Below are 22093 nucleotides of genomic sequence, written 5' to 3'. Positions count from 1 at the left end.
AAGAAGGATAAGGCAAAAATGTTTAGCAGGGAATGGAAACCCAAGATAAGAGAGGAGGATGGCAGTTTAGTATTTGGTTGCCCTCAATAGGTTTAGGTCACCAGTCTCTGAGAAACTCCAACCTAGGTTACTGAAAGTATTGGCTCAAGTGATTGCTGAGCGGCTGTTTGGGATCTTTTAAGGGCTTCAGAGAAAGGGGGAGAAATGTTTCAGAATAAAGGAAGGGCAAATATTGTTTTAACATCCAATAAAGGAATAAAAGTCGTGTCTGCAAACTACAGACCAGGGAGCTTGAGTTCTGTTCCTGGCAAAATTCTCAAACTCATCATTAAGGAGATGGTTCATGAGCACTGTGAAAACTTATAACCCGTGGAAGCTAGCGAACATCCAGGCAACCAGGATGGTGAGAGGCATGTAGAATGTTCCCTGTGGGGGCCACTTAAAAATGTGGACATGGTTAACCTTGAGAAAAGAGGATAGGAGAGCTGTCCTTAGGTACCTGAAGGGCTACCATATGGAAGGAGGATTCTGTCTGTCCTTCTTGGCTCCACTGAGTAACGGATGAAAGTTGCAGAGAGACAGATTTTGGCCTTACGTCTTATTGATGAGAACTATATAAAAGTGGAAAGGGCCACCTGTAGAGATGAATGGGTTCCCCTTCATTACAGGTACCAGATCATTAGAAAGCCTTGGGAGCCAGGGATCATTGATCTTACCCAGTGACAAGGTGACTGTCCAGTCCAGGACAAGACAGCTTTCAGTCACTGAGTTCCTTTGCCAGGGTCCATGCTTGTAGGAAACGCTCATAAGATTGTAGGGTCTGGTCTAGGGGAAGCCACTTGGGGTTGCTGTGGGTAGGTTGCAGGTCTGTCATGTCACTTTAGGCTTTCCCAGCACCGAGGCCTTTGATAGCACTGTCAGGAAGCTCATCTGATCTGGGCAAGATGGTGCATACCCACATGCAAATGGAAAAGGGTCTCTTGCCACGGCACAAGGCAAGGAAGTGAAAACTGTCATTGGAAAAAAGCCTCGTGAGCTGTGAAGTCCAGAGGCTGGTGAGGGAAGTCTTTCAGCCACTTCAAGGGGCCTTTGACTGGCTTGCTGCCTAAGGCCTGGGCCTCTTGGGCCACAGGGAGGCCATAGTGCTGGAAAGGAGGGTTTCTCTACTTCTTTCTTCCTATCCTCTTAGACTAGGTAGAGAAACCATGGAGTGCTGCGTTCAGACCAAAGTGTCAAAATAAGCCTTGCAAAGCACACTGGGTTTGTTTTGTTATGTTTCTTCTCTAAATCCCCCACTGTAGCTCACTTGGTTCCTTGGACCTAAACCCAGAGTAGCAAGCTGGCATAGGGCAGTGTTCAAAGCACTTTGGGGAAAATGGAAGCAGCCAGGTAGAAACAAGTCAGAAGGGCACTAGAAAACCTGGGGGGAGTTCCTTCTTCTTTCGGTGGTTTCTTCCCTCTCCCTGCCTCAAAAGGGATAAATAATCTAAATTGGAGCCCAGCCCCATGCATGGATCTTTGATTCTCTCCTTCTCAGTCTGGCTCCTCTGAAGGAAATCTCACATTTATATGAACACATATCTCTGCTCTATACTTCCCAGATCAATGGCCTATGCTCCTGTTTCTGAGCCCGGCTTGCCTTTTCTCTCCTGTATCCCTTGGACTTCACTTCCTGGTTTTTCCTGTATATGAGATTTCTTTACCAAGCTACAAAAACCCCACACAAACAACAGATACACACGCACGCACGCACATGCTTCCTTTTGTCCACATCCAGATCACCCATTGTCCTTCCTTGGGCTTCTGCAGGTCCCTAATTTCCCACCTGTCTCAGATGAATTTTCTAGACTTTGGTGTCTTTACTTTTCATGCTACTTACAATATAGTTAGGGTTTCTCTTTAGTTTTGACTTGGTTTCCCTGCTAAACTTTTTCTACACATCTTCCTTTTTGTATTTGTATCCCCACTACTTAACCCAGTGCTTGGCACATAGTAAAGGATTGACAAATGGTTTTTTTTATTCATTCGTTCATTCATCATCTTCGATTTTCCCCCGATAAAAGATTCAGAGAAACTTGGGAAGACTTGTATGCTTGGTTACAAAAGGAGAAGTGAGCAGAGGCAAGAGAACATTTCCATGATGACTGCAGTTAGGTAGAGCAAAGCAGCCCTGCGAGACTCCAGAATGGTGCTCAATGCATTGGGCAGCCAATAGAGACTTGGGAGGCCTACTTGTAAGGCACGCTTCCTGCCCTTTCTCTCACCTGAGAGTGGTGGGCATGGGTGAGGAAGGGGGCATGCCTTGTGGCCACATGTTGATTTGTTTTTCTCATCTCCCATCTTTGTCACAGGGATGGAGTCTATCGATGCTGTAGACATGGAAGGGATGATCATTTTTTCATAAGACATTTTTTTTTGTCTCCCTCCTCATTGACTCCTGTGCCTGTAAAGATGCTAAAATCTCCCCTCTTTTTCAAAATGAACAGCTCCCTTGCCCTTACTTTCTCCTCCAGCTCTCAGCCTATTTCTCTTCCTTGTCTCATTGCCAGACTTCCATGAAGGCCCACTGACCCAGGCTGTAGAAATGGAGCTGCTGTAGACATCATAGATGTTGGATACATCATCCTGGAGTGCAGGGGGAAAGGCCACCTATTTTGACCTCCCTGGGCTGGCTGGCTCCTACTCCCAAATAACCCGGTGGGCCTCCTTCAGATCTTTGCAGTCTTCCAACTACTTCCCAGAGCCTTTGTCTTGAACTGCACTGGAGCCAGGCCTATCCTTCTACTTCTGGCTTCTGTTTCTGTCTGTGTGCATGTAGCTGGGTAGAACCTCATTGCCCCTTATATCTCGCATGTACAGAAAGCTTCCTGGGTGATATTTGGGCTCTGTGGTGAAGCTCTGCAAGTACGTTGCCCTCGGCCCTCCTATATGATGGAGAACCTTCTCTGCCTTCTCTCCCCTTTGCTGGGATCCTAGCTGCCTGAGTAGTGTTTTAGCTCTGGCTGAATCCTCTCTTTTGGCCGTCTGTTAGATCTGGCCCCCATAGCCACAGACTTGCCATGTAGAGGAAAAATGGGTACATAGATGGTGCCAGATTGTTGGCTGCTCCATCAGTTGTCACAGTGGTTCCTAAGTGTTCTAACAATACCAGAGAGATCATTAAGAGAAAAAAAATAAAATAACCTGGAAGGATGACAAATGGGAAAAAATTGTACTTTTTAAAATCCAGACCTATGATTACATTAATGTGAGCCCTCCAGGTGTGGAAATCCTCTCCACTAATGCAGATCAACTAATTCTCTATAACTTATAGTCTTATATAGTTGGCTAGGGGCACAGAGAGGTTTAGCAACTTGGCCATGGTTATTCAGCTAGTACATATTGGAGAGTTCGATTTGAACACAGGCCTCTCTGACTCCCAAGTTGGTACTTTGTCTACTTTGCCCATGCTGCCTATCATAGACTTTCACAGTGAGGAGAAAAAAAAACTCACCACCAATAGTAGACAGGACCAGCTATTTTGGAAAAGGACCTGAGAGTCATAGGTGACAACAAGTTGAATATGCATTAGCAACACCATGTTAAAAGGAAATTAAATATGATCCCGATATGCTCTAAAAGGACACAATACCAGAAGTAAACATTCTTCCTCTTATGCGAGTGGGTCTCTTTTTAAATATTATATACAAATATTCAAACATACAATGGAGAATTAGTGAATGGTTTGTCACATTAAAAAGGGATTCAACAAACCCTTATGAAATATCTTTACCCCACTGGCTGCAAGGTGATTCATTTGGGTTTCTTTTTTCACCTCAGGAGCCTTTGGACACCTCCTACCAAGCTGCCCCAGAGGTGTGGGCTGGACATCACAGTCTGCATTAGGGGAGGAAGGAGTCTGACAAAATCACGGAGGCTCATTAAGATGCTTGAGGTATGCAAACAGAAAAAGATCTTGTTTAGCAGGCTTCCTAAATACATTAAAATAGAATTTGGTTTACAAACATGTGAGTCACATACAGATTTTCTAGGGTCCCTGAAACAGGTTGACTTAGATTAAAGAAGACCTGGGTTAAAATCTTGCCTCTGAAACTTATTAGCTGTGCGACCCTGGACAAGTCACTTAGTCTCACTCTGCCTCAGTTTTCTCATCTGTAAAATGGGGATAGTGATGATCCTTGCCTCCCAAGGTTGTTGTGATGATCAAATGAGCCAGGTCTATCAGATGTTTTGCAAACTTTAAAGTGTCATTATAGAAATGCGAGCAATTGTTGTCCAAAGCACAGCACACTTGTTATTAGCCACTGATTTCCAGCATTCTGTATGGGGTAGTCTCCCAACTTCAAAAAGAATATGGAAAAAGAGTCTGGGGAAGCTGCCCCCCAAAAGAATAAGAGATTGTAGGATGAAAAGGGAAAGACATTGGTCTTGCTCAGGCTGGATAGTTTCGTGTGTATGCAGAACTCCCAGGGGAGAGCATTCCCTCTACAACTGCAGGTCAACACTTTTTCCAAATCTAAAGTCTTAGAGCTGCTTGGGGACACTGAGAGATGAAGTGCCTGGCCCAGAGTCACTCAGTCAATCAGTCAGTCGGTAAATATTTGTTAAGCCCCTACTATGTGACAGGCACTGTATTAAGGCAGCACTGGAACCTAGGTCTTTGTGACTGTGAGACAAGCTCTCTCTCTGTGCTCCTCCCTGTTGTGTGTCTGTGTGGAGAAGACAAAAGGATGATTTGTTCACAATATGGCCTAGTGCATAGCATGTTTTTTAAGACCAGCTGTTTTCCATGACTGTGGACAATGGAATGAGCCCAGACAATTGAAGGGAGGAGCTTTGGGAAAGCTGGGCTCAGGAACTTCTGGCTTTTGGGGTGACCAAAGACAAGGGAGGACTGGGGAAGGAGCTCTCAGAGAGAAAGGCTGCCTGAGGCCTGGAGGCCTGTCCCAGTTGGTACCTCCAGGCCATTTCTAGAACTATCATTTTATTCTAAGATAAGAGATGGCCCCACTTGTCCAAGGATTAGGGAAACCAGGTGGTGCTCCCCAGACCAATAGCACAAACAGTTTCTCTTCTCTTTTCTCTATGTTTTATGGGACTCTGTGACAGAGGGGAGTAACTTGAAATATACCTGTGTCAATGGGCCCTTAACCTGGTAAGGATGGGCAGGAGCAGAAGGGAGAGAGATGCCTCAGAAACAACGGCATCAAGTAGGTAAAGGGCATATGCCCAAGCTGCAGAGCATGAGATCCTGAAGAAACTTGCCATGTTAGACCCAAGAAGCAGCTGTGGGGGCGGGCAGGGCCTCTGCCAGTTGGTCACTCCACCTTAGTGAGTGTCTGCTAACTTTCAGGGCCTCCGTGGAGGACAGTATATTCCCTCCTTTTCACCATTTCAATCCTTTCAACAGCTCTACTGTTGCCCTGGGTCTCAGACCACCTTCCCTGGACTTCATTTTTCATTCGAATCGATTTGTATTGATATCTTTTGTTTTTCCATTACCTACAAGTCCATCTGTACTCTGTTGTGGTCCCCCAGTCATCCTTTGTAGTAAAGAATTAAAAATTTCAGAGGAAACAAATCAGCAAAACCAGTCAAGATGGGGAAGAAATCTACCATTAGATGTAGTGTTCCTGGTCTGAGACCCACTCCTCCCCATACTGCCAAAGCTGCCTTTGAAGCATTCTCTTCAAGCAATACCATGAGGGCAAGAACTCTTGCCCTGCATGTTGGCATTTTCACCCTATCTCCAATTGCTTTCCATTTACTCTGTATAAACTTTGTATTTTCTTATCTGTAAACACATTTCATGCCCTAAGAAGCTCTGTGAGGGCAACACATGTTTGGCTTTTGTCTTTGCATAGTGTCTGGCAACAGGGCTTGGCACATACTGGCACCTAAATTGAATTAAAGGGAGGTGGGGAGGGCAGAGCATCGATGTCTACATGCAGACAAGTTAGCTGGAATGTGAACAGGGGAGGGGAGTTGATGTGGGATGTGAAAGAAGGCCAGCCAGATCAGTCTCTGGACCAATGATAGAAAGACTGAAGTAGGAAGGAGAGGCAGAGAAGGCCCCTTCACTTGTGGATCCATGGGGGGTACCTTCTGGGTACCCCTCTCTGTGCCCACTGCCACTAGGTGGAGGCCCAGAACTCTGAGTGGTGGCTTCCCCAATGCAGGCCCTGCTGCATCTTCCATGTCTCATGTGTTTGGCAAAGCCTCCCGCTCTGTCGTGACAAAGCTGGCCCTCGCACTATCTCACGTCTGTGGCATCTTACCATGTTTTGCATTTGTTTGAAAGCTCTCTGATGTGTTTGTCAAGTGAACACATATGTTGATTGATAGTAAATAAGGACCATGTGGAATAGATGGCCACCTCAGAGAAGTGGCAAGAATTACCAGGATGGGCTATTGGTTCCTTACCTTTGCTCCCCTTACCTTGCCTAACCACCATTTTCTTGGCCCACCTTGTAGAAGCCATGAATATGCCTACCTTCACAGCACCAGAGAGCCAGCCATCTTGTGGCAAGTAAAGGAACTCTAGGAGAGAATGCCAACTCCTCAGCTTGGCATTTCAAGGTCTCCACACCCAACGCCCCTGTGGCTGCTACCTGCACACAGTACCTGACTTTACTCTTCTGTCTCTGTATCTTTGCCCAGGCTGTCAGGAAGGCCCTCTCCCCTCCCCTCCAACTCGGGCATTCCCAGCTTCCTTCAAAGCATACTTCAGGTATGCTCTTCCAAGAGGCCTTTCCTGATGCTCTGGGTTGAAATGCTTTTGTCTGCACTTGGTGGTTACTCCTCTGTGAAGATGTGGGAGGCCCCTGCAAATGCCATTTTCTCTAGGGCCAGGAAAAAGTGATATTTATCTCTGTCTCCTCAGTGCCTAGTACAGGACTTGGTGTATATTTTTGGGCATTCTTATCTGCGATTTCATGTGCGTAGGGAGCTTCTAGTGTACATTTTCCTTTCTTGGTAATTTCCAGTTGTAGAGAGGTGCTGGGGCAGAGAAGTGGGTGCACATACAATGGTCATTTGTCTCTCTAGGTCTCAGTTTCAGGCAGAATGCATGGAGGGGCCTCTAGAGTAAATGCCCTTAAGGTCTTCTTTTCTCTAGGCCTAGGAACCTGTAGGTGCTCAAGCTTCCTTGTCCTTATGCCCCCCCCCAACCCCCACAGTCACAGCAGGGGATCTGGCTCTAAAGCCGTGGAATGCCTTGATATTTTTCATCCTGGGAGCTCGGGAGTGATCTTACACTTATCTATCCATCTCTCTAGGACTCATTTTCCTTTAGAGGCACATGAAGTGCTTGAACTATGAGGCATCTGAAGGACTAGCCACATTTATTCCTTGGACCCTTCTGGCTGATCATTTGACTCACTAGGTCTCGGTTTCAGGGAGATACCTGGAAGGGACTTGTAGTGTAAATGGTCTTAAGGCCTTCTTACCTTGAGGTCTAGGAAATTGTGGGTGATCACATACAGGTCCCTCATATTTTTAATCCTAGGACCTTCTTAGGGATCTTGAACTGGTCAATCTAGCTCTCTGGCACTCACAAGAAGTACTTGGACTTCAAGACCTCGGAAAGACTTATCATTTTTAGTTCTTGGACCTTTGTGGGTGATACAAAAATGGTCCCCACAGCTCTCTAGGCCCTAGGTTTCCTCCTCTTGTGATTGGATGAGATGCTTTTCTATTTGTCCACTTTTGCCTTTGTTCATTCAGCAAAGGGACAGCCACATTCTCTACAATATTATTCTCACCATCCTCTTAGAGCTTGGATTAGGTTTGCTAAAGGTGAAGATCCATTGTATTTAAATAGACATCGAGCAATTTAGGCCTTAAATGTCCCACTTAAAAGGCCTTCAGTCCAGACAGAAAACACCTGTCCATGCTGTGAATCCAGATGGGGAAGCTGCAGTCTTGAGAGAGAGAGCTAGCTGTGCCCTCCAATAAGAATAAACAAGACCAATTATCTTAGAAGCTAAAACTTTTGAAATAAATTGTCTGAGGAATCGACCTTTTGAAAGGATCAAAGCCCAGTGTGGATTGCTTAAAGATGTTCTATCCTGGACACCGTAGTCTATCATTTCTATTTTTTTCGTTTTCCATACCCACCTAGAGCTGACATTTTTAACATGTAAAGCATGTTCCACACTCTGGGAAATGAATTTCTTTCAACATGGATTTCCAAATTGACCTGAAGTTCTGAAAAAGCAAACCAAATGGAGACTGAGCAGTGAGTAGAGAAAGCATGAGGAGTTAAGGGCCCCAAGCAGGTCTAGCCTTGTCAAGCTGCATGGTGTACCCACCTCCATCCTCCTCAACTTGCAGATCCCTGGGAATCCAGGCAGGGGTCTAGGGGTGCCTGCAGGGACTTCAGTTAGGATGGCTGAGGCATCAAAACCAATGACCATACATCCAAGGAACAGGAATGTAAGCTTATAACTGAGCATGGATTGCAGAGAAAATTGGAAATTTAGAAAATTTCTAAAGGAGGTTTTTCTTTCCTTCTTGAGTGGGATTGGATATTAAGCTTGTAGGAGGGCTAGAGAAGGGGTAGAGTTGGTGGCTATGGATATTGGGGATACTGTCAGTTACAACATCCTCCTCAGCATGGAGAACTTGGATGACCAGTCTTTGTCTCCTGGAGCCTGTGACTCTGTATCTGCTCCCTTGGAATGGAGCATCATGCTTGCCCAGGCTCCCACTTACATCTTTTCTCTGGAAACCTTGAAAGGGGTCAGCTTTTCACCAGCTCTGTCATTTTCCAATGCCTTCAGAGCTCAGTTCAGATGTCTCCTCTAACATGAGACATTTCCTGACCCCTCCCTTAGCACTTCCTGCCTTTTGAAATGACTAGTTATTGACTTACGTCTATGTCCCATGTAGCCCCTTTCTCCTCAGTGAGTGGAAGTTCCCCAAAGACGAGACCATTTCATTTTTGTCTACAAATCTCGTTTGTTGTTGGAGCTCTGTTCTTGAAGAGGACTGTGCCTGCTACCTGGTGGGCCTTTCATTAAATATTTGATTTCGATTGAATTGTATCAGAAGTAGGTCCATAAATGAAATACCCCATCTAGAATGGGCCAGGGTGGTACCTCTGACCTTGCTGGAGCTCATTGGAGCTTCCATTTGGAAAGGAATCCAGTCCGGGCCTCATCTCTCTTTTGCTAGGCTCTAGCCTCTTGGTCTTATCTTTGACTTTTAGAATAGAAAGGAAGTAAATTGGGGAAGATAAAATCAGATAGATGGGGAAGCTAAATGTTTCTGGAGAAAAAGATTGGTATATTTAAGAACTGCTCCCAGGAAAGGCTTTATTACCTTACATTTGGAAGGTATTTAGCTTTCCAAAGCACTTTTATATCTATTATCTCATTTTATTCTCATGAGGCTTTATTTATCATAAAAAGGTATTTACATATTTACAATTCTTTCCCAGTCCCAAAGCACCAACATTTCTATGAACATTACGGTACGTTCCTAGAATCTTGGACTTTTTGTTTTTCTTTTACTTGTTTCTTCTTCCTTTTTTACTTGTTCTCCTTTTTCTTTCTAACCCTTCCAAGGAAAGAACAGCTAGGTCACCAACCTTACCGAGTTGATGGGATGACAGTATTTGGCAAATGTCTGAGGGCTGTAAAATTATTATGAACATTACTGTTTGGACCCTGAGGCCCTTGGCTTTGAGACCTGCTACTTATTACTTGTGTGACCTGCAGAAAGTCAGTTTCCCTCTTTGGGTCTCAGTTTCCTCCTCTATAAAATGAAGGGGCTGGGCATCAGAAGAATGAAAGGAGAATTGCATCCTAGCTGCCCTGGAATTACGGGAAATTGCAACCTTTTGTATTTGTAGAAAATACTTTGTTATTTAATTCTTTCCTTTTTATTATTTTGTTTCACATGTTAATTAAATAGTTTTTGCTATTGGATCAATATATCTCTTCTATGGCCTAGTAAGAAAGGGAAAGTCTGCATTGGATGGAGACTTGGGTCATGGTTGAGTGACTGAATAATGAACCTGGAAGTATCGAGAGACGCCACAGCAAGAAATTCTTCTCTCTTCAGCCCCTAATTCCTCTGTGTGTCCTTCTATTTTCTTCCAGGGCACATATGCAAACTGAGTCCCCGGAACAATCTGGGTGCCCTGTATTTCCCTAAGATAGAAATGCAAACTAGACTCAAATAAATCCTCAGGTCCAGATGGATTTACTCCAGGAGAGAAAGGACACCAGGTCTGGAGCTCTCATCTCTACTCATTACTAAGTCAGAGTGTTCCAAGTCACATTTCTCTGGGCCTCAGTTTCCTCTTCTGTAAAATAAGAGAGTTGGACTACATGACCTCCAAGTTCCCTTCCAACTCTCAAACTATGATCCTAGGATTAGATATTCTCGAAGGCTCCTTGTATCTTGAAAACCTATGAACCCCATAGTCTGGACTAAGCCAGGTTACTAAACTAAAACACAGGTTTTTGATTCGAGATATCTAGTGTCCAGATGTTGGTGTAGTTCCTACTCCCTGCCTTTCTTCTGAGTGGGTGCTAGCTCTGCTGGCCCAGATCTCCATTTTGACTTTCCCCAGTAATTTGTCTTGTAAAATAGTCTACACATCAACTCTGGTTGTCTTCCTTATATTTCCTGTAGCCTCTTAAAGCTATTTTCAGTGTCTCCATCCTCAGATCCCTCAGTTTCTGTTTTCTAACCACAGCTGTGCGCTGCCCCCCCCCCCACATGATGTACCTTTGCTCAATGCTCTCTTGCTTTACCATATGTCCTTAGTTTCAGTCTGACACTCAACTATCCTTTTTGTGGTTGGACCCTTTCTGCCCGTTTCCCTGGCCCACCTCCTTCCCTCCATGCTGTTGACATAGACAGGTAGCACTTGAAGCCTGTACCCCCAATTACTATTGTCTTACTTTCTTCATGTTGAAACAGAAAAGTATCCAACTGTGACCCAATGCAGAACAGATCAAGCCCAAGCCTCCTTTCTCACCTGGGCAGATGGCTATATGCACTTGACTGAGTTTGCAAGAGAGGCCCCCTTCAGTAGGCTCCCATTTCCCATTGGTCAGATCAAGCCTTATCTAGCAAGAAAGAAAATTGGCCCCAGAAAGGACTCACCTCTTTTCTAATCACAACTTCTAACCCCCCTGCTTCTACTTTTTTCTTCCTTTCCTTTTGTTTTCTAGTTTCCTCTTATAGCTTCTCTCTTTCTCTTCACAGTGTCTGCCATGATGCTCCTTGGCCCAGGCTCTTCCTTTACATACTCAACACTGCCATGTCTCCTGGTTTCCCCTCTCTGTGGTTTTGCATATTGATGCACATTCTTCTTTGGCCTAGTATATTTGATTGGGCAGCTAGGTGGTACAGAGGATAGAGCACCAGTGCAGGAGTCAGGAGGACCTGAGTTCAAATCTCACCTCAGACACTTGACACTCACTAGCTGTGTGACCTTGGGCAAGTCACTTAACCCCGACTGCCTCATCCTGGGTCATCTCCAGTCATCCTGATGACTATCTGGCCACTGGATTCCGGTGGCTCTGGAGGAGAAGTGAGGCTGGTGACTTGCACTGCCCTCCCTCACTCCAAACAAAGTCAAATGCAAGTCGTCATTATTTCTCTGATGGCATGGTCTTCTTTGGCAACAAAAGATGAACACTCACACACACAGTATATTTGATTGAAGCATATACATATATACATATATACATACATACATATATATCTATATATGTATATATATATATATATATATATATATACATATATACATACATACATATATATCTATATATGTATATATATATATATATATACGTATTTTGAATCTCTACACAGATGTTTTATGGTCATAGCCAAGAGTTATTCACGACTATTGAAGGTCCTTCCCAGTTTTCCACATGTGTTCCATGCTTCCTCTGCTGCTCCCTTTCAAGTTTAAACATAGTTCACTTTACAGCTTAAAGTTGCTCCAAGATAGGCAGATGTATCGTGACTGGCACATAGATGTGGACTGGCCCAATGAGAATTTCACGTATATTTTTCCTCCATTCTCTTTTTCCAGCCTGGATGGTTAAACTGATCTCTTTTGAATAATTACAATTTTAACTGTAGAGGCTGTGTAGGCCTCGGTGTTCTAGGTCTCAGTGTACTTGGGCTCATGGAATCTGGAATTTGGGACATTTAGAGAACCTTGTTGTGGATGAAATGATGTCATGAATGTAGCTGTGTCCTTCACTGTAGCTGAATGCACCTCAGTCAGCACACTTAATAAGCAAGCACTTAGTAGGCATCTACTATTTGCCAGCTATTGTGTTACCTTCTGGTGATACAAAGCAAACATAACAAAATAGTCCCTGTCCCCAAGGAGCTTACATCCTTCTGTTAGAGGCAGTGCATAATGAAAAGAAGGTTGGATATGGAGTTAGGGGAGGATCAAGAATTTAGAGCTAGAAGGGACCTGAGAGGTCATTTAATCAAACCTTTTTAATTTTACAGAAGAGAAAACTGAGGCCCAAAGAAGTTAAATGACTCATCCAAGGTCACACAGGTAGTAAGTAGCAAAATTTACTCTTTAGGACTTGTACTCAGGTCATCCAACTCTATATTTAGTGCTCTTCCCAGTGTACCATATTTAAATCCTACCCTCCCTTCCTTCTTAGCTGAGTGACCTTGGGTAAGTCATTAAGTCTCTCTGACGTTTAATTTCTCCCTCTGTAAGATAGGGATAAATAATACCTCATAAGGTTTCTGTTAGTATCTAGTAGAGTATAAAGTCCTTGAAAGCAAGGGTATTTTAGAAATACTTAGTGGATTGGAGGGAGAGAGAGAGGGAGAGAGGGAAAGAAAGAGGGGGAGGGAAAGAGAGAGAAGGGGAGGGAGGGAGGAGAGAGAGAGACAAGAGAAAGAAAGAGAGAGGGAGGGAGGGGAGAAGGGGAGGGAAAGGAGAGAGGGAAATGAGAGGGGGAGAGGGGGGAGGGGAAAAAAGAGGGGGGAGGGGGATAGAAGAGGGAGAGAAGAGAGAGAGGGAGGGAGAAAGGGGAGAAGGGGAGGGAGGGAGGGAGAGAGAGAGAGGGAGGAAGGGAGGGAGAGCAAGTACATGCTTGTGTGCAAAGTGTTTTGCAAATCATAAAGCATTTTAGAAACATAGATTCTGGCTATTGTTGCTTCATGGGCAGCCTTGCCTTTGTCTCTCCACTCATCCTTTGAGTGTGGGGATCAAGTTGGTATGGAACATCCTCTGATTTCTGAGGCTTAGCTGGCACTCCATCCCTTTGCATGGTTTTGAAGAGAAACCCATAGTTTCCCAAGTCCAAAGTTTTTTCTTGAGCCAAACACAAGAAATGACTGGGAGGCCTCCTTCTTTTGGCACAGTCTGCAGTTTCTCAGAAGTTTACCAGTTGGCTTTTGCCCGGCCCTTTCCAGCCCCCTGCTGTGCCTTCTGCCTCCTGCCCTCTGCCATCCTTGCCAACTTTGTGGTAGAATTCCTGAAAAGATCTTGGAGTCAGTGCTTAGTAAGGTCAGTGCCCTCCAGTTTCTAATAACTTCCTCCTCTCTTAAAAATATGCTTGCTAATATCTTCCCCTCAATGTGCTGAGCATTTAACTTTCAGCCCATATGCTGCAGGAAGGCTGAATGAGGCCGTCCTTGGAATCTTAGAAATCTCAAGAGTGAGGAGGTCAGCAGACCCAACAACTCGTTCCCTCTTTGGTGGGTTGATCTTGTGCCTCAGTATCTGCTCGGAGATCCCTTGGGACTTTCTTCTCAGCCTGGTACCTTGGCCGTAGCCCATCTCCGCTCCCTGCCCTCTGAACTTGCGGTTGGTCTTGAAACAGCTCCATCAAACTCATTCTTTAGGTCGGCACCTTCTTGAACTATGTCCTTCCCTGAGCTCACTGTTGCATGTTCTCTTCTCTGTTGTTCGTGTCTTTATTCTCCCTTGACCTTCTCCTTCTCTCTTCTTGCCCCTGACTGTGTCTCTTTATATAGATTTCTTTCATTTGCTTTGTGAGTTTTGCTATTTTTTTCATATTTGCTATTGCTTCACTTTGCTGGGATCTTTCTACGTATTGTCTCCATTCATTGCTCTGGCAGACGAGAAGGATCTTTCTTGCCTTTGGCTTCACTTTTTCCCTTGATAGCATTCTTAAACACCCTTCCTTCCTTTCTGGCATCTTCCAAGGAGTGGGACTTCCCTTCCCTCTATCATTCATCAGTATTTATGTTTCTTTCTGTTTGAACAAGCCTATGTGTGTCCTCCTGAAGCCTTGACCATTTAGGATTTATTGGGGGGGTTTGGCTTTTGAGATTTTAATTTTATTGATTACTTTGCACATCTCATCCTAGCCAACTCTTGTCTATGTCCTCCCATGATTCCATCACAAGGGCCTACAGTCAACATGCCAAGACCAAAGACCTTCCCCTCCTAGACAATGGGATCATCCACATTCCATCTCACAACAACTAGTCTTTTTTACACAGAAATCCTATCAAATCAATGGACCTACTTCTCTCTCCCCATCTTTTTGAAGTTTATTCCTTAATGTTCCCAGGTGTATCCAAATAAGCTTATGTTCACAGATTGATTCGAAATCTCTGCCTTTGTCATTTACTTGGAATCCCCACTCAACAGCATTCTTCTTGTATGCAAGGAAGATGCTGTATCCAAAGGAACTCCTTTCATAAGACTATTTGGAGATGCAGACTTCACCACCTCCAAAGACCTGTGGGGGCGCTCTCTGGTGATGCAGATAGCGACCTGGGCAGGCCCTCCTGTCCTGTGACACTTTTGCCCATGGCCTCTGCCCACCTAGCTGGGGGGCCTCCTTCACTCTCATCCATCAGACATTTCCTGGTTACCCGTGGAGTCTGCAGGCTGGCCATTCGTTAGCCCTTGCTCTTGCTGTGTGATTATTCCATCTTTCTTTCTTGTCATGTAGTTTCTCTGATGATATCCCTTGTGCCACTGCTTCTGCACGGTTTCTCATTTGTAACATTCTGCAGCCTGTCTGGGCCCAACATGTGCCCTTCCTTTGTCCTTTGAGAGATCCTCAACACCAAGCCTTTGGAGAACCATGCTGTTCCATGACTTGGAGCACACAATAAATCAAGAATAATGTTAAAAAGATGGCCTTCATTTCGGGAGAAGCTTAAGGTCGTTAGAAGAACTACACAATTTCCCAAAGGCAATCTGGCTTGCCCTCCTCCTCCTCCTCCTCCTTCTCCTCCTCCTCCTCCTCCTCCTCCTCCTCCTCCTCCTCCTCCTCCTCCTCCTCCTCCTCCTCCTCCTCCTCCTCCTCCTCCTCCTCCTCCTCCTCCTCCTCCTCCTGCTGCTCCTGCTCCTGTTCAGTGCTGGGCACGGCTTCCTGCCCGTTTGCCTGCAGAGGCCCACAGACTCACAAATCTGATTTTTGCTCTCCTCCATTCCCATCTGCCAACATATATCTTCCAACAAAGAGGCCAGATCAAGGTCATAAACTCCTGAATTACGTGCAGAAAACAAAAAGCCCAGTCTCTGTGGTTCTTTCATCCAAAGGCCCAGCAGGAAGAGGTTCAAACTGAACTGCTTGGAGAGCAAGCGATTTCCCTCTGTATCTCATCCTTATTTTTGGAATTCTTTTCTCCAAGCCCTACAGGGAGCATCTCAACCCATCGAGGGTCTTGTGAATGGCCCATTTCTACTTTCATTTCTGCTTTACTCATCTTTGGGTGCCCTTAGTCTTTTAGGGCCCACTTGTAACCTCTCCTATTTTACTTTATCAGTTGGGTAACAGTTACTTCCCTTCCTCTGGTATGGGAGTCAGAGGACCTGCTCTGCTGCTTACCACTTGTGTGATCTTGGATAAGTCCCTTAACTTCTCTGGGCCTCAATCTCTACCTCTGGAAAACGAGAGGGTCAGACTAGATGGCATCTGAAGGCCCTGAGATGGGCTCCCTCCCTTCCCCTCCCCACCCAGAATTTCTTCTGGAATTCATCTCATGATCCTTCTCTCAGGTCTTTTAACAGATGCTCCCTCCCTTTCCTTTCCTCACATGTGGACCTCAGAGACAATCAGACCCTGTCTCCTTTTCTTTTCAAGAGCCATGTTGAAAACATGGCTGCTTTCAGCCTAACCCCAACCTCTGTTTTCTTGCTAGACCTCTTGTTCATTCATCGTTACTTTAACTTATTTCCTTAGTCTGCCCTCTGCCCTATCCCCCTCCTTCCCCCGTCTCCATCCTTCTCCCTCTTCCTCCCTCCCTCCTTCTCTCTCCCTCTCTCTCCTTCCCTCTCTCTCCATCCTTCTCTCTCTTTCCCTCCCACTCTTCCCCCACCTCCCATTTCTGGAAGGTCACAAATCTGCCCCTTACCTCTTCTAGCCCCCCTGAGCTTTTGCACATTGTTTTGTGGGATTTATTTCATTTTCCATTTCAGTCTGGGTCCAAGCATGTGGGCTTGCTGTCTCTGCCTCACTTATATTAACACACCCTCTTCTCCACCTAGTTTTCCCTGGTCAGACATCCCTCAAACGCCGTATCACATCTGAGTGTCCCCAGAGCAGCAATGACAGACAGGCAGCCTCATGCACTCTCCCCTTGTTTCAATGCTGTTTCATGTCTACTCCTAGTCCAGATCTTGTGGCTACATTCTTTTATTTCTTCTTCTGGTCACAGTGTCTCCTGTATTCCTTTTCTTGATAAACCAGGCCATGGGGAAGTTCTTACAGCAGCCCTGGCCCTTTGCTTCCTATCACATCCTGCAATATAAATCTATTTTCTCTGTGGATCTTAGAATCACACTGCAGGGAGTTGACTCCCCGTGTTTATGTTCCCAGGGCTCGTTCTAGCAGCGGGATCAGCGGAATCGCCACCATGCAGCCTCTGTGTAGGGGAGGGTACCCTCACAGTGACTTTCCTTTCCAGGAGACATCCTTCAATTCCCCTTCTCCCTCCTCAAGGGGACCAGGTCTGGGCTTTGTTTCTGCTTTCCTTCTCTCTTGTTGTAGTCAGTCAGCAAACATTGATTAAGTGAGTACTATGTGCCAGTCAAGGAGCTAGGCACCATAGATACAGAGAAAGTTACAATCAGTACCTTCCCTCGGGGAGCTTATAATCTAACACCTAAATAGACAACATAGGAATAAGTAAGAATGTAAAACTACACATGCTGGCATTTTAGAAAGGACTGGTGATCAGTACCCGGCGTTGATGGGCCCTACAACACAAAAGTCCAGTGTCTCCTCTCATTCTTTTTTTCTTATTCCTCTTTTCTGCGGATTTTCCTTTTCCCTTCCCTGGTTCTCCAGCTTTCTTTTCTATTTACTGCCGCTTTTCTTGCTGATCTTTCTTTTTAAATTAATTAATTAATTATTTTTAGTTTTCCACATTCACTTTTATAAGATTTAGAGTTCTAAATTTTCCCTCTCCCCCCTCTGCATCTGATTTAGGCTGCTCTTCCCCTTTCTTCACGAGGCTTGACATGGCCTGTGCCCACGCTGTGCCCTCCTTCTTGTCTCTCTCAGGTCACCTGTTCTGATCACCCTGATGTCTCCTATAAGCCATCCATTCCTCTCACTCATATTAATAACCATGTTACTTCCCATGGATACCACTCACTGATACTGGTTCAGCATGTTTGACCCTTTCAGCCATCTTCAGAGGTTATTCATAAAAAAGATTATCATCCCTGTTAGCTGAGGAAACTGAGGCCCTGAGAAGTGAAATCGTTCTCCTGCGGAGCTTGGATGAGAAGCCGTGTGCTCTTTGTACCTGACCATGAGAACCTCACATAGATTCCCTCTTACCAATCACTAGCTTGTTAGTCTTTGGTCCTTTCAGCTGTGTCTGATTCTCTGGGACCCCATTTGGGGTTTTTTTGGAAGAGACACTGGAACTGTTTGCCATTTCCTTCTCCAGCTCATTTGACAGAGGAGAAAACTGAGACAAACTGAGGGTGAAGTGACTTACACAGCTAGTAAGTGTCTGAGGCCAGATTTGAACTCAGGAAGATGAGTCTTCCTAACTCCAGATCCTGCAACATGTGCACTGCAGTGCCACCGAGCTACCCTTTATCCTGATCTCCCCATATTTTATGCCTATCCTGTGAGACTCAGAAACACCAGAACATTAGATTAGCTTCTTTCCCACTCCATTCACTAAGTAGTAAATGAAAATATTGAATTGTGTTAAACTCAGAATCGACCCCTAAGGGGCCTGTTTGACACCTCCACCCAATCTCCTATTGAGCTGTTAGTAACAACTCTTTGTTATCAATTTATTTCAACTAGTTGTATATCTTAACTCTCCATCTTATGGCAGTTCTAGCTAATCCATGATCATCTTGGCTAGCCTATATTCCTTTCTCTTTTTAAAACCTTTGTCAAAGCAGGGAATGAAATGTGGTTTTGTATCATTTCTTTCTGACAACCCTGAGTTACCTGTTGTTTTCACTTGATTTGGGGGAGGTCTAAACACATCAGCATGAATGGAGAATTAAGATATACAACTAATTGAAATGAATTTCTTGAAGTTTGGAGGATAGCCTGTTATCAGGTATGCAGCATGACCCGCTGTTGCCTCTTTGCCAGTACTACATAGAGATAGTCCCACTTGATATGACCATGTAACTTTTATTGCTTAGCTCTCTCGGGACCCTTATCACCAGCTACTTGCTGGAAATCTCTTCCTTCTCTATCTGATCCATCACTGTCTCAAGCTTAACATGGCCTGGAGAGAACTCCTTCTCCTTCCTCCTAAGTCCCTCCCCCTTTCTGGCCAGGGCATTGCCATTCTACCAGTCATCCAGTTTCTCAGCGTAGAAATCATCACTCTTTCCTCCCCTGCGGTCTGAATCCTCTCATTGCCAAGTCTTGTTGATTCTACCTCTTCTTACCTTTTCTACTCACAGCTTCTACTCTAATTTAGTTCCTTTCCTTCTCCCACTTGGACTCCCAGCTGATTTTCCTGCTTCCAATCTCTCCTATTTCCAATCCATCTTCCACATTGCTGTCAAACTGATAGTCCCAAAGCACATGACCATGTCACTCCTCTGCTCAAAAACCTTCAATGACTCCCTATAGCCTCTAGGATAAAAGACAAACTCCTCCATGTGGTATTCAAAGCTCTGAATAGTCTGACTCCCAAACATCTTTCCAGACTTATTTCATCTTACTCCTATTCATGTCAAGCTGGCTTATTTGCCAATTTGACTACACGTTCTCCATGTATACCATTCCTTCTCTCATCACCATGCCTTTGAACAAGAGTTCCCACATGCCTTGTATACTATCCTCTTCCCCACCACCTTTGAAAGACTTCCCTCAAAGCATAGCTCAGGGGCCACTTTCTTTCCAGTTAGACCTTTCCTGATCCCCTCAAGAGGTTTTTTTCTCCCTCCTAAAATGACTTTGCATACACTTTGTATTTACTTCTCGGTCAACATGTTGAACTCTTCCCCAGTGGAACAGAAGCTTTCTGAGGGTAGGGATTGCTTTTTGGCTTGTCTTTGCTGCCCTAGCCCCTAGAACATATGGCTTACCATATACAAATCTCTAAAGACAATATCTGTTCTCCTAGGGAAGGAACAGCACTGAACTAACTCCCATAGCCATTGAATAAGATTGGATTGTGAGCCATCTGTCTGATAGCAGCCACATTTGTATCACTTGTGAATAAGAATCACTTGACAAACAAGGAGCCCTGTGAAGCTTGGTGTATGATGGACAACCCTCTAGCTAGTACTGACATTTCATGGACTTTCATGGTGACTCCAGGCTGTATGTGACCAAGCCATAGAGGGCTTGAGGATGGAACAACACAGTGGAAGGAGCACTGGTTCTGGAGCCATCTGCCCAGAGTTTGAATCCTGTCTGCTATTTTTTTTTAACCATGTGACCTTTGGCAAGTCACTTCACTAGGCCTTGGATTCAGTGACCTCTAAGTTCACATCGAGATCTAAATCTCTGATTGGAATATCATTTCTGTTTTCTCTTGTTTAGAGTTCTTGGAATAGTCCCAAGAATCCCTCTAATGTCCCTTCCTGCTTGCTGTAAAGCCTCCAATTGATCTTTGTGACTAAAGTCACAGGCTGGGTTTTGAGCCTAGGTCTCCTGACTGCTAACCCAGTATATTTTACTGAACTTCGATTCAAATCAGAACTGGAATGAAAGTTTCAGCAAAGTCAAGAAACCACTTGCTTGTCTTTGGTTCACCTTTAAATTGAAAATCTCAAACCTAGGGTTGGCTTAATTTCCTCTTAGAAGCAATAGGACTTCTTGATTCAAAGGCCTGAGTAAAAGCCTTTAAGATGCTGTTAAGCAATGCTGTCGAATCAGGTGCATCTGAGTGCGAATAGACTAATATATTTCATTTACATTTTTTTTGGAGGGGAGAGTTGAGGCATTCAGGGTTAAGTGACTTACCCAAAGTCACACAGCTAGTAAGATCAAGTGTCTTAGTCTGGATTTGAACACAAGCCCTCCTGACTCCAAGGCTGGTGCTCTATTCATTGTGCCACCTAGCTGCCCCCAAACTAATATACTATAGGGAAAGACCAGGCTGATGAGTAGGACACTTGACTCTGGGTTGAGTGCTGCTGTGTCCCACCCTGTTAAGCCTGCTCCGTCATCTTTGGCGCCTCGTTGAATCTCTGTAACCATCAGTTTGCTCATGTGTGAAAAGGGATCGACACTTATCAGATAAAACAACATGACCGAGATATCTTGGAGACAGTGAGTACTTACTGAATTGATGACAATTCATGATTCCAGAACCAATGCAAATTCTAGAAATGTTCGACTTTACAGAGACAGAAGAATGAAGTTTTGTGTTAAATAAAATATGTAGAGAAAAACATTTCCAGGCATGCCATCGTTTTTACTAAGCTCCAGAAGTATTTAGAACATTAAACAAACTGGAAATGTAATAAGATTTTACCAGCCCAGGCTCAAACTGTTCCCAAACCGCATTTCTCATTTGCAAAAAGAAATTCTTTTGATCTGTGCCCGGTTCTTATCTGGCAGATACCACAGATACCAACAGTCATACAAGCGAGTATCTGTCTTCTCTGGTAATGCACATACTTGCTATCTTTTTTTTTTTTGCTTTGCTTTTAGTACATCAGACCAGCCAAATAGATATTTGCCTTCAATTCAATTAATTGCAGGAGGATTAATTCTTAATATGAACTACTTAGCTTCTGCATTCTATTTCCCTCAAGCAAGACCACTCAGTGGTTTCTGTTTAGTTACTGGTCTGTCCGAAGTCCACATCAGCAACCCTTCACCCTTACCCCAACTCCATTAGCTGTAATTAATTCCCATTTTAAACCTTTTTATTTTTCATAGAACCAGTAAGAGTTGCATTGGACACTGGAACCCATTTTCCTTTTCTCATCTTGAGCTGAAACTAGAGCAGGATAACTGAAATTCATTTTTTTTTTTTCTTATCCAGAATTGTAACTGGGGTAGAACAAATGGAACCTTTCCCTAGGACCCTGGAATTTAAAGGACATTGGTGACACTTGTGTTCTTTCTCTAGGTTGAAACCACTGAGCTCAGAACCTCATGAGCAAGTATAGCTAAAATAGGAAACTTTTGGATAGAGGTTCTTTCTCCCCACTGGTAAACTCTTCCCTGTATGATCCTTACCTGCTCCTTCCATTGGCAGCGTCCTTCCCAACAGAGGCCTTAGGGTATCCTGGAGTCTCCGTGTCTCTCCCACACTGTGATGTCCCTGAGTCTCTCTGCTGCTCAGGGCCTTGTGAACTGCGGTTCAAGATATTTCCAAGGTTTCCCCGCCCCCAAGGCATTTGTCTTGACAAATTGATTTGAGGGCTTCACTTGTGTTGCCTGCTTCGGGCAGCAAAATTGCTAATGCAAGAACGTCGTGTACTAGGGAGCTTGAGGGGCAAGGCCAACAATGCCTTTTGTGAAGAACATGGGGTTGACAAAAAGATAAAGGAGGAGGAGAACTCTTCGAGTGAAACATTTGCTGGGAAATGTTTGCCAGGTACACTTAGGCACTGTTGGTGGAGCTGTGAAACAGTACAACTGTTCAGGAAAACAATCGGAGATTACCTTAGGAAAGTCATTCAAATCAAAATACCCTTTGATTC

At 44.6% G+C, this 22093-nt stretch overlaps 1 protein-coding gene across 1 annotated transcript in view; it reads right to left on the bottom strand.

Moving 5' to 3' along the window:
- Positions 1-21865, bottom strand: part of LOC140515205 (uncharacterized) — a 40216-nt gene extending 18351 nt beyond the window's left edge. The window contains exon 1 of the mRNA XM_072625767.1: positions 21627-21865. Coding sequence (XP_072481868.1) covers positions 21627-21639 — 13 coding nt within the window. The 5' untranslated portion in view covers positions 21640-21865. The remainder of the gene's footprint in view (positions 1-21626) is intronic.
- Between the last annotated feature and the right edge of the window lie 228 nt (positions 21866-22093).

Source organism: Notamacropus eugenii, chromosome X (genome assembly GCF_028372415.1).
Source record: "Notamacropus eugenii isolate mMacEug1 chromosome X, mMacEug1.pri_v2, whole genome shotgun sequence".
NCBI classification, from domain to species: Eukaryota; Metazoa; Chordata; class Mammalia; order Diprotodontia; family Macropodidae; genus Notamacropus; species Notamacropus eugenii.
This window is presented reverse-complemented; position numbering and strand designations above follow the sequence as displayed.